This window comes from Leuciscus leuciscus, assembly GCF_965113295.1.
Source record: "Leuciscus leuciscus genome assembly, chromosome: 9".
NCBI classification, from domain to species: domain Eukaryota; kingdom Metazoa; phylum Chordata; class Actinopteri; order Cypriniformes; family Leuciscidae; genus Leuciscus; species Leuciscus leuciscus.
This window is the reverse complement of record NC_138733.1, coordinates 24,565,646-24,584,057: the sequence shown is the minus strand read 5'-3', so window position 1 is coordinate 24,584,057 and position 18,412 is coordinate 24,565,646. Positions and strand designations below refer to the sequence as shown.

At 37.1% G+C, this 18,412-nt stretch overlaps 1 protein-coding gene across 12 annotated transcripts in view; it reads left to right on the top strand.

Moving 5' to 3' along the window:
* Window positions 1-13,227: 13,227 nt before the first annotated feature.
* The window catches only part of msi2b (musashi RNA-binding protein 2b), a 262,677-nt gene continuing 257,492 nt past the window's right edge, over window positions 13,228-18,412 (top strand). For all 12 annotated transcript variants that reach the window (XR_014208650.1, XR_014208651.1, XR_014208652.1 and 9 more), the window contains exons 1-4: window positions 13,228-13,419; window positions 13,686-13,726; window positions 13,955-14,036; window positions 15,396-15,480. Coding sequence is in view for 6 of the 12 variants with exons in the window: in XM_082179739.1 (XP_082035865.1) it covers window positions 13,358-13,419; window positions 13,686-13,726; window positions 13,955-14,036; window positions 15,396-15,480 (270 nt within the window). In the remaining 6 variants the exon portion in view is untranslated. The remainder of the gene's footprint in view (window positions 13,420-13,685; window positions 13,727-13,954; window positions 14,037-15,395; window positions 15,481-18,412) is intronic.

The window sequence follows — 18,412 nt, the reverse complement described above, 5'->3', positions numbered from 1 at the left end:
AACCATTGTGGACGTTATTGAGTAAATTTATTTAATCTCACATTCAATCCCACTATGGGAACTGTGTTCTAGAAATAAATTTGATATTGATATGAGGGTAGATAGGCAGGCATAGATTCAGAGGCAAAAGGTACTATAAGTATTACATGCAACAATGCAAAAATAATAAGTAAGAAAGTTGTGTACTTTGTCCCCCTCTGATGGTTATAGTTAGTGTTTTTATTCATGTGGGGTCAAACAAGATTCCACATCATCCCAATATAAACCACCATCAGGCAATAAGTACAATAATCGAAACAGTTAATACTTCATTAGAAGGAAATCATCATAACTGATACACAAGTCCAGTTTAAGATAGTGCCTGTGTTGTGGTAGTTTCTGCCTTGCTAGTCTAAGCTGATAATTACCGAGTTCAACTCCACTGGAGTCCGTACCATGATGGTAGTTGAACAAACTCAGGGTTACAGGATTGGTTTCGAGTTGGCAAAACCAAACCAATCCAACCAGTCTTTGTTGGTACCATGATGCTGATCATCAACTTTCTGCCAACCCAGACTTTGATCCTGAGTTTAGATGTGACATCAGTGGAACAGTGAAACTGCGATTCACTTCCCTCTTCTGCAGAATATTATGAGATTGAAAAATATTAAGAATTTAAACAAATTTACACGGCAAGAAGAAAAGAGCTTTGACAAAATCTCTTGCTATATGAGTGCAAGTAAAAGTTGTTAATTTGATTTAATTGATAGAGAATTGAACATTTAAGCTTACATGTAGTAATTTTAAAGCTTAAATTACCTTTATAAATTCATATTGATTTAAGCAAGTGCTTTATAGTGTTGTAGTACTCGAGACTGGTCTCCGGTCTTAAGACCATGTTTTTTTTTTTTTTTGAAGGTCTTGGTCTTGTCTCTGTCTCGAACGTATTGTTGTGTCTCTGTCTCAGACTAAGAGGACTCAGGATTTTAACTCAAAACCACAACTGCGAGGATATCACTAAATTGCCGGTGCATTATCTGATTTATTTGATGTAAAACTTACCTATTTCTAATGTGTTTATTATTAATTTTTTTTATTCCTGTTGGTTTGAAATCAATGCGGGATTGTCTAAAAAAAAAGTCAAATGCCCAAAATTAATACAAATGCCCACAAAATTCAAGATATGATTGCAAAAAAGTACTTGTATGAGATTTTTTTTGTATTATAACATAGGATATAATTATCCAATATCACAAGAGCAAGAGAGCTGTTTTCACAAATATGAGCATGGTTGCAAATGTGATATTGATTTTATACAAATGTTCAATAAACAAGAAGTTATTATTAAATTACTTAAATTTTAGAAACAATTTTAGACTCATTTTTGCAAAAAAAATTTTTTACTAAATGAATCCGGTGCTTTGAACAAATGGGTTGAATAAATTACACCGTGACTCACTTAAGTGTTTTGATTTCAGTTTCATATTTAAAAGTAGACCTATCATTTTATTTCCCCATCACATTTCTATATGTTCAAAATGTTATTTTTGAAACATTAATTTCAACATTATTTATGCAGGTGTAATACAAATTCAGATGCAAATTCTGTGCCACCTCTGCAACACAAAGATGAATTTTCATTGTTAGTGATTTGATTGGTTAACAGCTCTATGGTGTCTTATTGTTCTAATTGTATTTATTGATTAAATATAAGACATTTCCACAAAGACACGTCTTGGTCTCGACTTGGTTTCGGTTTAGGTGGTTTTGACTACAACACTAGTAATTTGGAGTAGAAACAGGGGGAGTGACTTTATTACATCGGACATGTGTCTCTTTGCTCACAGCTGATTGGTTACATTTTGGTTTGAGATACAGTTGGAGAACAAGTATTTGATACACTGCTGATTTTGCAGGTTTTCCCACTTACATAGCATGTAGAAGTCTGTAATTTTTATCATAGGTACTCTTCAACTGTGAGTGACGGAATCTAAAACAAAAATCCAGAATATCACATTGTATGATTTTTAAGTATATTTAAAATTTGCATTTTATTGCATGACATAAGTATTTGATACATCAGAAAAGCAAAACTTAATATTTGGCACAGAAACCTTTGTTTGCAATCATACGTTCTTGACGTTCTTGACCAGGTTTGCACACACTGCAGCAGGGATTTTGGCCCACTCCTCCATACAGACCTTCTCCAGATCCTTCAGGTTTCTGGGCTGTCGCTGGGCAATACGGACTTTCAGCTCCCTCCAAAGATTTTCTATTGGGTTCAGGTCTGGAGACTGGCTAGGCCACTCCAGGACCTTGAGATGTTTCTTACGGAGCCACTCCTTAGTTGCCCTGGCTGTGTGTTTCGGGTCGTTGTCATGCTGGAAGACCCAGCCACAACCCATCTTCAATGCTCTTACTGAGGGAAGGAGGTTGTTGGCCAAAATCTCGCGATACATGGCCCCATCCATCCTCCCCTCAATACGGTGCAGTCGTCCTGTCCCCTTTGCAGAAAAGCATCCCCAAAGAATGATGTTTCCACCTCCGTGCTTCACGGCTGGGATGGTGTTCTTGGGATTGTACTCATCCTTCTTCCTCCAAACACGGCGAGTGTGACACGCCATAATGGTGACTTAAAACATTTTAGGAAAATTAGCATCAATTTATGAAGTCAGCTCATGTGATGTTCTCTAAAATGTTTCAGTTGTATTGACAATTCAACATTCAAGATGGAAATGAGTGAAAAGTCCATTAAGAATTTCCCCGCCTCAAACCAATCAATTGATCTTAACTTGGGTTTCCTGAGTAAACAAACCATAGTATCGTCACTTTTACAGGTTTCTCAGAAAACACAAAAAACTGAACCTAACTTCAGAGGTTGGGTAGATTTTCATTCTTCTTGATGCAGCTGCCATCTTGAAAAGCTTGTAAAATTGCCAAAGTCTTTTGACTTAAAAATTATAACTATGCAACAGTCCACTACAGTATCACATTAGACAGTGCATTGTAGTCTCCCTGAGGAAAAATTTCATTAATTCATTGCTATAGGAGAGGAAGAATAGTCCAAACTCGTTTAATCATCTAAATCAACAACATGTATGTAGACCCTATACCGACTAAGCTACTGAAAGAGATGCTTCCAGAGGTCATAGATCCTCTTCTTAATATCATTAATTCATCTTTGTCTCTAGGATATGTTCCGAAAACTTTTAAGCTGGCTATGATTAAACCTCTTATTAAAACCCTGCAACTTGATCCTAGAGAATTAGTCAATTACAGGCCGATCTCAAATCTACCTTTTCTGTCAAAATTAATAGAAAAGGCAGTATCCTTACAAGTTACAACGATGTTCCTTTTTAGAAAGAAATGATTTCTGCGAGGATTTCCAGTCAAGATTTAGACCGTACCATAGTACTGAGACAGCTCTCATTAGAGTCACAAATGATTTACTCTTCTTATCCGATCGTGGTTGTATCTCTCTATTAGTGTTACTTGATCTTAGTGCTGCATTTGATACCATCGACCACAACATTCTTTTGAATAGACTCAAAAATTATCTTGGCATTAGTGGAATTGCATTAGCATGGTTCAAATCATACTTATCTGACCATTATCAGTTTGTAGCAGTAAATGAAGAGATGTCATATCGATCAAAAGTTCAGTATGGAGTACCACAAGGCTCAGTACTAGGACCGTTGCTTTTCACCCTGTACATGCTACCCTTGGGAGATAACATTAGGAAGCATGGAATCCACGTTTCTAGCATCTGTAAAACCGCATTCTTCCATCTTAAAAATATATCTAAATTACGACATATGCTTTCAATGACAAATGTGGAACAGTTTGTTCATGTGTTCATGACATCAAGGCTAGGTTATTGTAATGCTATTATGAGTGGTTGCCCTGCACACTTAATAAACAAAGTCCAGTTAGTCCAAAATGCCGCAGCTAGAGTTCTCACTAGAACCAGAAAAGTATGACCATATTAACCCCGTTCTGTCAACACTGCATTGGCTCCCTATTAAACATTGTATACATTTTAAAATATTGCTGACTACTTACAAAGCACTAAATGGTTTAGCTCTCCAGTACTTGAGCGAGCTCTTAACGCATTATAGTCCTTCACGTCTACTGCGATCTCAAAATTCTGGCCAGTTGACAATACCTAGAATATCAAAATCAACTGCAGGCAGTAGATCCTTCTATTTAGCACCTAAACTTTGGAACAGTCTAACATTGTCCGGGACGCAGACACACTCTGTCAGTTTAAATCTAGACTAAAAACACATCTCTTTTACCTGGAATTCTTATAGAACATTATACATTTCTATTATTCAAATCAGTTAAATAATTATTAGGCTGCATACAGTGGTGTAGTCTACGTGATACGCAGGTATACGCCGTATACCCACTAGAAAAGGCCAAGGATTTGCGTATACCCACTTAAAAAAAGCGTGAGGATACGTATCAACTTCGTTTTGTGTCAGAACTTTCACACTTTCATTCATAAATTCACCCCGTCTGTGTTTGCGAAGCGACGGATCGAATCGCGGAATCCAGTCACAAATGGAACTTGCTATATAAAGCAGAACGTCACGGAATTAGGCTATTTTTGAATGAATAAATCAAAAGTAGCTGCTGTACAATGAATCAAATCTCGATATGGACTAGTGTCTATGAATATTAAAGCTAAAAGAGACTGCAATTGTTCTACGCGTCTCTGGGAATGAGCGCTCAGTGTGTGCTCCACTACACACACACACACACACACACACACACACACACACACAGAGAGAAGCACGCGTGACTCACGCTCGTGGTGTTTTCAGCGTTTCACTGTATTGAGACATGATGTAGGCTACACATGTGCATTTCATCGCAGAGCTGCTATGAGAGTCACTTGATGAGAATTTCACCATTTCATTTGATAAAACTATCGTCATTCATTCGTTTCATACACAGAAACTGTTATGTCTTTACGACAACCTGTCAAAATAAAAGTTCTGTATAACTTGAAGAAAATATAACAGAAATATATTACTATTGCACAGAGTATACTTCAGGCCTAATAATAATAATAATAATAATAATAATAATAGTTTATTAAAACACACAGAAACTCAAATGTCTACAACCCACCAAAATAAAAGTTCGGTCTAACTCAAATTAATTAGAAAGGAATTGCACAGTAAAATGTATTTTAAAATAAATTTTTTTTTCAAAAACACCATTTCTAAAAGTAAATTTGTATTTGTGCCTATAATGTTTTTTTTTTTTTATTGTTGATAATTGTCAACTGATAAAACCTGTGCTTCAGGGACCATATTCATATAACAAATAAATAAGTTGATAACACTTAGTATTTCATAATGCTCTCAATTACATGTCGATGCATACTGTATGCATTAGTGAGTGTGGTGGTGCTTATGGGGTGACGCTCTGGGCTGGGTGAGTATGCGGCGGCGGCGGCGGCGGCGGGGGGGGGGGGGGGGGGGGGGGGGGGGGGTTATATTAGAGTATACTCACTACAAAAAACTAGACTACACCACTGGCTGCATAGATTAGGTCAGCAAGAACCGGGGACACTTCCTATAACACCTGATGTACTTGTTACATCATAAGAAGAATGGCATCTACACTAATGTTAGTCTTTCTATTTATTCCGAGGTTTACTGAAGTCAGCCGGATCCGGGCCATATCCAGATCAGATGGTGGACCTGTGCCTGGACCCATCCATGACGCATCCATGAGGTGCCAGCCTCATCAGCCCTGTGAAGGCCTCATCGACACGACAGCCATCGACACTGATCCTCAACAAACTCGTCTTCATACCGGCGTGATGACTCCGACTTCCAACCAGATGGAACAGGAATAATATTCAGAATGTTCTGATCCAATCTGACTTCTGACCTGTAATGCTGCCTGAATCATAATCATTCACTGTTCGCTCGTTGGCCAGAGGAGAACTGGCCCCCGACTGAGCCTGGGTTCTCGCAAGGTTTTTTTCTCCATTCTGTCTCCTGATGGAGTTTTGGTTCCTTGCCACTGTTGCCTTGGCTTTTGGCTTGCTTAGTTGGGGACATTTAATATTCAACAATATTATTGATCTGCCTTACTTAAGGTGGACGATGATGCAATTTTCATCTAGAAACAAACTTTGTTGTATTATTTTCATGTTATCACTGTGAAGCTGCTTTGATACAATCTGTATTGTAAAAAGCGCCATATAAATAAACGTGACTAACTTGACTATGATGGTAATATATGTCTGACTCATCCCTCTGACTACATAGCATAGATCCCTGGAATAGAAAACCACATTTATTAATATTCATTCTGCATCAAATCTGTGAGTATTCTGCATTCCTTTTAAAAATTATGAAACGTATTCTCTGATACAGTGAATACGTGTCAGGTGCTGATGCGATGTGGTAATATGAGCACTAGATGGAGCTGGAGTTTGATATTTCAGCTCATACTGAATCTTTTTTTATTAGGGCCCGAGCACCGATGTTGTGAGGACCCTATTGGAATTGCTCCGTTTATAATTTATTTTTTTGCTGCTCAATGAGATCATCAACTTCTGGAGTGTCAGGACCATCTCCATTACAGGGCACTTAAATGAGCTTTTTGTCTGTCTGATCTCCGTCAACTAGTGGTAATGCGTTCGCTCGCACAAGCCGAGATGAATCTAATGAAGGCACTCAAGCACACACAACCTTTATTCAGGCGTTTTGAAAGGCTGCGCTTTTTAGCTCATCACTGGACAGTGGTAATTATCCGAGGTCACCCTTGTCTCGCTTTCTGCCGCCAGACAGCCGAGGCCCTTAAATCTGCGAAAACCGTGTGCGAACACAATAGATATTCAGACGTCTTCTGTCATTCCAATGTTACACTGTATGGCAGTGCTGGAATTAAATGAATGTTATTGTCTCCTGAGGGGCCGTTTAACATCAACACATTTCTCATTCAATTGTTCTGCCCGGGCACGGCTAAATTACACTTACATTTTTGTATCTCGCCTCCCTTCTCATTTTCAGTAATGAACGAGAAGAGGCTGAAGTCCATTCTGTGGCCACCAAGTACTACACTTTTCTTTATTACCGTCCATTACGAGGCCGAATGTTCTGTTTCTGTCTTCTATCCACAAGCATAACCGAAATCTCAACCTTTCCAGACGCAATAATCGAGAGTTCCACCGCAAGGGCGATTCTGAAGCGTTTCAAAGTAATCTGATACCCGACCAGCAAGGCTTAAGGCTGATTTATCCTTTCATTAATACAGTCTAAGGAACAAATTGATTTTAAAACACAATGAGCATTGATATCTGTGAATTTTAGACTGACATATTGGCTGTAAAAAGTATGTAAGACACCTAAAAACATGAAGGTCATTGCTTTAGGCCTACATATAAAAATATCAAACCAAGCATCACTTATTTGAAATAATGCACACCTTTCAAGCAAAGCATTTGACAAAAAGAGGTTTGCAGGGTTTGCAACTGTCACTGGGGAGGTACCCTTAAAAATGTTTATAATAGCCTATGTACCATTTAGGTGCTAATTTGTACATTTGAGGTTACTATAAGTAGCCTACTCTTTAGGTGTACCTTTTCAAATGGTGGTCTCACCCCAGTGACAGCTTTTGTACCTTTTGTTCTGAGAGTGAATAATACAACAATTGACATTTTTATAAACATGGCTACACATGTTGCAAAACTTCTCAACAATGTTAGTTCTGAAAAGGTCTAGCATTTTATTTTTATTTATTTTTTTACTTATTGCAATTAATTCTAAGTGTATGTTAAGACAATTGAAAGTAATTCTGAGAAAAAGCATCCTAATAAAATTGTTTAGCTTTGTCTCCAAGTCCTGAATGTTGAATTAGCTTCAGCCATGTGACGCGGAGTGAATTGGAAATATTTGCTCTCGATAGTTCTGGCATCCTCCACAGAAACTGCGACGAACGGTGACGTGCGACGAAAGGACAGCCACTTTGGGACATTGAGTTAAGTAAGTGAAGGTTCACATAAAAGCGTGTAAAAGGCCCTCAGCAGCTCTGCTTACACTGACACCATCTGCTCGGCGCTGATGTGAACTCACACGTACAGCACTGCCTCTGTTTGTGCGAAGCTTCTCAAGCGGCTGATGAATAGAGTGTCTGCTTTGTAGCGTGTGCCAATAACTTTGATGGCAGATCATTAGAATGAGCGCTAACATCTTTTCTGAGTGGCCTTTTTTGCTTGATGTGTACAGGTGTGGATAAAGGAGGAAAGATCCCGATTTGAATTTGAATATAGTCAATCGCATGTGGCTTAAATTATGCTGTCAGAACATTAGCTGTGGGCATCTCAATACCGACAGGGGCACAATAGCTCAAATGCTATATTGGGCTCGTGAAAAATGACAGATTTGTCGAAGCAACATTTCTGTAAATAAAGCAACAGCCAAATGTTGTTTGTGGAACAATCTGTGCAGGGAAATAAAACAGAAATGGATGTTTGGATGTGATAAGAGACAGCATTCCATGTGACAGGATAATGGACATCATATTGTGGAAATGCTCAATAGTCATTTAGTGATTAGCCTATGTGATAGGACTATTGATATACTGGTAATTCACATACTGCAGGTCAGTAACACGACTGATCATTTCTGCATTGATTCCATTGATTCTTGAATCTTTTCAGCCAGATTTGATTTGCTTGAAAACTGATGACTGATTGAAGACAACTGATTGAAGACAAAATGGTGTTTTAATTCATTATTTTTTTTTCCAATTATTATGGACACTGTAAAACATTATATGATCAACAAGGTATGACAACATATGTTTTTACATTGCTTTAACGCATCAAAATAAGTTAAGCAATTTTCAACTTTTTTCTATAAGTTATACAAGATTCAGCTCATTTTATAAGTCAGTTTAATGAAATTTAAGTTGAAATGACTTAAACATCCAAGTTGATTGTACTTAAAAATTCAAGGGAGCATTTTTTACAGTGGTACTAGAAATATGTGATTTATAATAAGAAACTGTTCAGTACATAAATCAGTACAGACTATAACATGAAGCACTTTAAATTTTGAAGAGGTAAACTAGTATCACTAGTTACTGATTTCAGAACAGTTAGGCCTTTATCAGGGGGAACATAAGTGAAAATAAATGCGTTAAATGCAAAGTTCACATTTAAAATGAACCAATGTGGTACTTAAAAATGTAAGTTTTTAAGTTAGGAAAAAAATTTGATCAGAATAATCCGGAATGTGTAACATCTACCAATTAAAACAGGAAGGAAGGCTGGTGGACCAGCCAATTAGAAATAACAACCATACATTTGATTGTACTTTATTCGATAACACTTTATACTTTAAGATGACGTAGTTACTACATATACTTACTATAGTAATAACAGTAAATTATGCATAATTACAAGTATCTAACCCTAAACCAAACCCTTACCCTATCCGTAACTCTATAGTAAGTGCATGTAGTTTATTTGAGTGAGTAACTACGTCACCTTAAAATAAAGTGTAACCCTTAAACCTCTTCACAATGGCAAGAAAGGGTTGGCATTTTGGATAGTGGGTACATTTGTACCCTTCTAAATGACAAAACAGGTGTTTTTCAGTGAAAGATAATATGTAAAATCTGTTCAGTTTTGAATAGTGATCATCCAGGGCCTGGTGTGGAAAGAAAATCTATCAAACTGAAGAACTTTTACGGTCGTTTATAGGAACCGGAACACTGCTTTGAAAATCGACAACATGATGAGACTCCATTCTTTATTATTTCAACCTCCATTAAAACCGTTTATTAAACATGAAGTATTATCTCTCTAATTATCCATTTAAAGATCTGAGCAGATATTTTCTAACTCCATTGTCAAATTGGCCATTTTAGGCAATGTTTGGCACATTACATTTTTCTCTCTAATTGCTAAATGCACAGGCTCTAATTGGACAGATCTGTGTTGTGCACTTAGTCTAGTCTTTAATAAGGGTCTTCAGTTCAGACGTCTTTCTCCACTGTTTTTGAAGACTTAATGGATTTCCAGAGACATTAGATTTAACTTAATAATGGCGAGGGTTGCGGCATTAATAAAGCGTGCCTTCAAAACCGCCGAATGCAAATGTGTATATTTAAATATCCTCTTGATGTGTGTTTCTTTTAAAGTTACATTTCAATTTCATTTCATCAAACCCGACAACCGTGTCTCTGTTTATGTCACAAGCAACATGAATATGCATATGGTGAATGCTAATATTCATAAGCGTATGAAATTGATGCCTCGTCTCAAGGCAGCGGTGTATTTATTATGTAGAGGATTTTATGGCTGTTCTACACGCCGAAATGTATATGAATAGATTATAGATTTTTTTTGTGTGTGTGATCAGACAAATAAAGGTGTCAAAAATGTTTTGAGCTAATTCTGCAGTTCATAATGCATTTCTAACAAGTAAATGAGAAGCTAATAAAAGGTCTAATGAGGTTCTCAGTGTTCTTTAATGAACCAGTAAATGTTTGGCCTCATAATAACAATACCCCTAAATGGTTTTTAAGGCTTATATGCTATGAAACACTTGTGTAGATATTTAAAACCTTGCTCCGAACAGTAATTTCCTGTTCAATTACGCCAAATCTCAATGAGCCATGATTCAAAAAAAAGAAGGAAAAAAAAAGAGAAAAAGATCTGAATATGGCTGACATGGCTCTTTATTGTGGCAACATACCCTTTCAGGTGGTCAGTTTAATTGTTATTTTGTACTTTCCTCCACAATGAAAGGCAACTAACTGTGCTGAATAAACTGTTTTGCCCACCATTATGCTTATCAAATCCTATTATGAAATTATGTCATTTCGATTATCTTAAATACCCTGTAAAACGTTCTGCCAAAGCCTATCAGAAATTTAATTACGTATTGAATTACAATGAAATGAAACGGCAGTGGTGATGCATATTTGAACTTAACAGAAATGACATTTCAGGCTAAGTGCAGGAGGAGCTTAATTTCAGCTGACAATGATTATTATTAATACTTATAATGTCAATAAAGATTAAAAACAATGAGCATCTTTGACACGTTGTTTTCTTTTCTTTTTTCGGTGGTCTTGTCTTGGTCAAAGCTCGAGAGAGAATGAACTGAGAGGGGAGAGAGATGTTTGGTTTTCTGGGTTGTGCCCCACAGGTACCCGTGTGTCAGTTTACCAACAAGCAGCCCTGCTAGGCAGTGAGGTGAGACAGCGGGTTCACCTGTCAGTCAAGAGCATCTCAGCCTCCCTCCTCTGGACACCGGCTTTATGTGGGCTCTTTACTTCAAGAGTTCTGACTGTTGTTCAGAAGCTATCTTTAGCATGAGAGGTGAGAAGAGGAAATATGAATTGGTATAGGTATAGAGGAAGAATGATGAGGTGTATTTGGGCCATGGAGCCTCTCTCAAACAAGGCTGCAGGAAATAAACAGCAATCACTGTAGCATGACTGAAAATCCACTGAGCAGGCAGCCTTAATTGAGCCTCTCTCTATCTCTCTCTCTCTCTTTCTACTTTTTTTTCGGACTCTCTTCGCCCTCTCCATGGATAATAAGCACACGATCCCTTAACCTTTTTGTGCGATTTAAAGACCATTAATTAATGTGTAAAACTGCATTTTGCAGAAGTCAAGGGGCCCACAGACCCTCAGGCGGTGTGTGATAGCTCAGATATTTCGAGTTTAAAATCTCAACATGGCAGATGGATGGTGTATTCTGTATAATCACTATATATGAGTATACACACAGCAGTGGAAAGTAATAATCATACATAATATTTGAATGCGTGCTTTAGAATGTGACTACAAATATTATGATGTGCTTATGATTTATGATGTGCTTACGTTTAAGGCCTGTTTTCTTTGGTCAGCGAGGTATTTATTTCTTAAGGATATTTGTTCTACTCCATTTGTATTGCATGTTTATTACATTTTGTACAGTACTTGTAAATGTTATATGATGAGAGCATGATACACTTTTTTTTTTTAAAAGAAAGAAAAGGGGGTTGCCATATAATCATATTTTTGGTTCCCCAGTACCTTTCAGTGAACAGTTCTTAAAATATTTTTTTTTCTTACTGTGCAGAACATTGTAATAATCTAAAGAATCTTTTTCCAGTATAAAGAGCCTATTGTGGAATGGAAAGACTTTTAAAGGTTCTTCAAGGAACCATATAAATGGCCATTTATTTTTGGCATGTTTACAAATGTGAATTCTCATTCTAATAATTAGTTGCAAAGGAGATGACAATTTTTTTTTTATATTTCAGACCGTCACTGCCCATTGTAATCCCTGTAGATTTGGGGGAAAAAATTGACATTCACCACTGATTTCATCAAACAAGTATTTCAGGAAATTAATTTACGCCCTACTTGCTTTTTGGACATGTTCGAGCAACTCAAAACAAATTGAAGGTAAGTTATGAATTCTCTACGGGGAAAAGGTATTTCAAATTAATCGGTGCTTATTAATATTATCTGTGATGTAATGTTCCTCTGTCCTAGGGTGCAATAAAAAAAAATTAGGCCAAGCATCTTGATTCTTCCAAATCCTTTCAGTTAAAAGAGTTGTTAAAAGTTGTTACTATAAAGGTACAACTAATACTCCAAGAAATTACTTTTTTTTTTTCCCGCAGCCTATATATTTCACATTTCTTAATTGAAATTGACACATTTCTTAAACCTCTAAGGTTGATTAAAAACAAGAGAAGTGACAGATTCTTGAAATATTATGATCATTTTTCTGGAAATGTCACTGATGCATAATGTTTTCCTCTGTATGTGTTTATAATGTTATCTTTTTTTCTTTTCATACTTTGTTTGTGAAACTTTAAATTAAGTTTTGATGTCAAGGTTTTATCTGTTCTGACTTTTTATTTATTTATTATTGTTTGATTCATTATAATAATAATACAAAATAGGCCAACTATAAGAAAAAGATCACTGAACTTTGCTAATCCTACTCTGAAAGTAGAATATTATTTTTATACACATATTCAGATGTGTATCACTCAGATAGACTTTCTTTCGCATTGTTTACATTCACTTCTCATTCGGTAGACTTTCAGCTGCCGCTACGCTTGTGTGTGTACGGTGATGTGACAATAAAAGTGATGCGATTTGATCTGATCCCCATGCTCTGAGCCCGGGTGGGCGGGGCCATGCTAATGACGTCAATGGAATGGGTGAGGTGACGAGCCCCTTCTGCGCTCCGCCCCGTGTGGGTGACGGGAGGGGGAGGGAGCCAGGCAGAGCTGATCCCACGTGTGACGCTCGCATTCCCGGCTCAGTAATATTCTCTTAGCTCTGACAGTGTGTGTGTTAGTTACTGGCCATAGTTGGGATAGCCATGGAGGGAGACGGGAGCCAAGCCACATCTGGAAGCCCTAACGATTCGCAACACGACCCGGGGTAAGCCAGAACCAATGCTGACAGCACTTGACTTTTTTTCTTGTGTGTTTTTCTCCGGTGAGCATGTTTTAAAAAGGCTCTTCCGGGTGCAGGCAACTACTACACCTTTGTTTGATGTATATTAGTGAGCACAGCCCGCCGGGGCTCAGTAAACACACACCGCTCTGCTTTGCCTTCGTTTAGCTCTGCTTTTTTTGTCGCTAGCTACACGTCAAAATGGCCGATCTGACATCTGGACTCACTTCTGCTGTGTTTTCCCCTTACAGTAAAATGTTTATCGGTGGCCTCAGCTGGCAAACTTCACCAGGTAAGAGACCGATGGTTCGCTGTCATTTGCGCGCGTTTGTCGGGCTGTGTGTTGTGTTTCTTTCATTGTGTCCAGCGTGGCGCGCGCTGTGCGGGATATGTGCCGTCATTTGAAGTCCTCTATTCGACCCCTGTTAGACATCCAGGGGGGCGTTTAATTTACAAACTGGTGTGTAACGCACGAATGCATTGCTTATATGTGCTCTTTTCTTTCTGTTTTGTTCCACAGACAGCCTTAGAGACTATTTTAGTAAATTTGGAGAAATCAGAGAATGTATGGTGATGAGAGATCCCACGACAAAACGCTCCAGGTAAAAAACAAACAAACAACAATGTTGTGTTTTTAAAATCCCTGTCACTTTGAGGTTTTTATTCTGAGAAATGAACTGTCGATTTTGCCCGTGCGCTGTTATTCGGCTGCTATGCGCTTTTGAAAAGACTGGATCGGTGTGTTTCTAGATAGGATACAGTTTGACATTGATTTGGGATTCTTCATGTTAAAGCAGCAACTGGCTTTAATAAACGAGCGGTTAATGCGGTCGCATGTGTTTTGATTTGATATTGGCACGTTAATGGCTTTTTCACACTTGTCGTTCTTAACCCTGGGTTATTTTGTTTCGTGTTTCACACTGCTTATACTTTACCCTGGGTTAGTAATTAATCCTGCGCTGTGTCAGATTGTGGGATTTGATACTGTACGCCAGCGTGACATTTGCATATTCACGAGGATAAAAACGTTTATTGGACACTTACAGCACCGACCTGTTTTGATATTTGTGGAAATGTCGCCACGTAGATTCCATCCAGTTGAAAACGTTCTGAAAAAAATCCTTTTCTCTTCATCGCTACAGTTAAAAACAATTGCTTTCCTCAAACATCGGAATTAAACAGCGCGTGAAAGTTTCTGCGAATATACAATGCGTATGATGAATATTCAATGATGTAAACGCCAAAGCGGTTTATGATTGGTTGTCTATTGCTAAACAATTTGGATATATGTAGCAGATTTTCAAAACCGATGCTACTAACCACCTTTAAAATTACATGTTTAAAACGATTCTGAACCTGAACCCGGTGTTTAAAAATGCGTTAACCCAAGATTAACTGTGGTGTGAAAAGTCCTTATGTGTCCTTGACTGACACGTTCTGGCAAACGTTTATCTGAAATGTTTCATCAACCAAGTTCTTGTTAAATAATATAATAGGACGAGCATATTAAAGGGATATTTCACACGGAAATTCTGTCATTGTTTGTTCTGTGAAACAAAGGAATTGTTGGGGACTGACAGTTTTAGTCACCATTCACTTTCATTTGCATCTTTTTTTTTCCATACATGGAATAGTGAATGGTGACTGAAGCTGTCATTCTACACAGTCTTTTGTGTTCCTCAGACGAATGAAAGGGTTCCTCATACAGGTTTGGAATGACATGACATTTAGAAAATGATGACAGTTTTTTTAATTTTGATGTGCACTGCTGTACTTTTGTCCTTGACGCACTGTATATTTCTAAAGTAACATGTTATTGTAAATGTTATAGATACAGAAGTTCTTGAAGCGTTCAATAATAGAACCAAATGTATGTGTTAACAAGCTTAGCAGTCAAACACGTGTAACCCATCGCTGTCAGCTCCTAATGTATGTCTGTTTTTGTTTGTTTTGTTTTCCAGGGGATTTGGCTTCGTTACGTTTGCTGATGCGGCCAGTGTAGATAAGGTCCTAGCTCAACCTCACCACGAATTAGACTCAAAGACGGTATGTTCTCTTCTATTTGCATTTATTTTTTGTGAAGTGCTGCTTAAACATGCTTGTGTCTGTGACATTCAGTGGTGAAAAGACACGCAGTCTCCTATCATATCTCTTCCCGGGTCGAGGCACTCCGCAGCATTTGTCATTGTACCACACACACAACAGCGGGGCACTTGACATAAAGAAGTAGCCGGATAATTAGTCATGTCTTCCTCACATGCCTCAACGGGATTTAACCCCTTGCTTGCCAGACCAGTACTGGGGAACAAGGGGTTAAACCCCATTAAGGTTTGTGGGCATGAAGGGACTAATTACCTGCTGTGTAGTTAGATTGTGACACCAGCCGTGATCCGTGTTTATTGTGACGTAAGACTTGTAGTGACGTAGTGTTTTGCACTCTTCTTCATGACTGAATTTTCCAGACAGATCTCCGGAAGTTGCTCAGGGCAAGGATGCATTTTGATGCAAGGTTGCATGCATGAGTTCATTCTAAACCTTCCTGACTAGAAATGTTTATGTGCATGTGACAGTATTTACATAGTAAAATAATTTCATTTCATTGTTTCTTTTTTTTACTTTCAAAGTATTTCTAGAGTTATGGGGATATTTTGTCATTTGTGGTGCAGGTTAGTGTGCGCACTGGTGTACCCTTTCCATTATTATACATTTAATTATTATAAATTCAACTTATTTCTTAATGTGTCATTAATTATTGATTTTAAAAATGTTTTTTTTTTTTTTCTTATTTATCTTTCAGTTGTTTTTTGACGGTTTTAGCTGTACACTTGTCCTTGACGCACTGTATATTTCTAAGTTAACATGTTATTGTAAATGTTATAGATATACAAATTCTTGAAGCGTTCAATTATAGAACAGAATGGACGTGTTATTTATCTTTCAGTTGTTTTATTCATGCCCAGAGTTTGCTGTTGTTTTGACATTAAAAGGTCAAAATAAACCTAAATTTTAGAATATGTAGTAATATATATTTTTTTGTACTTTTTTTTTTTTTTTTTTAAATAAAGATTCTAATTTAAAAAAAAGATTTTGAAGTGTCTTTTTACCTGTAGAGGTTAGGGATATATATATATATATATATATATATATATATATATATATATATATAGTATTTTATAGACCTATTCATTGTATAGCATTGGATTCTTATAAAACAGTATTAAGGAGTTTAAGTAATATATATATATATATATATATTATATTATATTATATTATATTATTAACATTATTTTACATTGCCCATGCAAACTGAGTCATATGTATATTTCTGTCAGCAAGAAATAGGTTTACCTATTCAGCCTTACCTGTTTGATTACCTAAATCCAAGCAGAAATGCATTAGTTTTGCGTGTGACATCAGTTTGCGCTCTATCAGTAAAGTTAATGTGGATTCTATTTTCCCCCCCTAATAAAGTCACGATCTTTCATGTTTGTAGATGCAGCTGCTAGTTACCTGTAGGAGTCCAGAGTGAAAGAGCCTTTTATTTGGGATAGCTAGGGTGTGGACAAATACCGCCTTCACTGGCTTATTTTAATGGATGCCATGTTGCTGCAAGTTCATATCAAGAGACGGACTGTATTTAAAGGTGTTCACAGAGGTTCATAACTTCCCTCAGGAATTTTGTGGCTAATACTTTTCTCCCAGAACACTACATATTGGCATTCCTAGTGCCTTCCATTTTAAATTTTTTTCATTCTGTGATAAGATGGGTATTAGAATTGTTTTTCTGTTCCTATAGTTCAGTAGAAAAACTTTGTTGTAAATGTTTTTTAAACATAGACCCTTTAAAATATAATGTAAATTTAAGATAAAAAAATAGAGGAAAAAAATCATTTTTTATCATTGGTTTAAGAATGATGTGTATGTGTAAAGATGTAAAAACCAAACTGAGGTTATGCTGATTAGATTAGATTAGATTAGATCAGGTGGCTAATTTGGTCAATAGCAGATTAACCTGTTAAACTGTTTATTACCCACCTAAAGCGGCAGATATATTACTGTTGATCGTTTACTTAAATCCAGCAATTGTGCAAATGTTAATTTTCAATCATAATTTAGCACAGCAGGCGAATATTCACCACCTCTCTTGGTTCCGTGCCCTAAATGTGTTTAGAAATACAGGTGTGCTATTCATTATCTCACTCTCTGCCAGTTTGGCCTTGACTGATGTAAGCTGAAATGCCTTTAGGAGGCAGAACATTTCTATCTTGTTAATAAAATAATAGTACATTTTATATGTTAGTGTTGCACTAGTCCAAAAACATGTATTTCGGACATCAAAAATAGGCCGTTTAGATTACATAACCACACACACATGGGTAACTCTAGTATTCTTTGTAAAAAGTGGGTCAAGGTTTGACGTTTCAAATGCTCTTGAATGGCTGAGGGAAGAAAAAAAGAAAGCTAGTGTTAGCAGCGATTGAGATCATGTGGACAGTAGCGGCTGGTGCTAAAGCAGGGATTACTGAGCTGTGGGCAGTGATGCCATCGTCAGGGTTGGGGCGGTCGTGTCATGACGCTGAGGCTTCAGCTTCAACTGGAGACCAGGAGCTGTGAGGAAGCTGCACTGGTGGAGGTTTAAGAACAAATTCAAATGGCCCTCGCAGTGGAAAGATCTTGCTTTTGATATCTATAATAGAAGAAATATTACTGTTTTTAAGTATTACTGCTTTAAAAAATTAAAAAGGCATGACCTTTTAAGTCATCAACACCTGTTTTCCTCGGCCTTGTGTTTCCTAGGCTTGTCCCATTGAATATTTTTGCATGTTTGTTTTTTTTTTGCATATGTTTTTAATAAAAAAATAAAAAACACACACCCAAATGACAAATAAATACAACTAATAAATATATAATAACTGAATGGATATTCAGTTATTTTTATAAGCTTTTATTCATTTGCATTTCAAATGGGTGTGATATT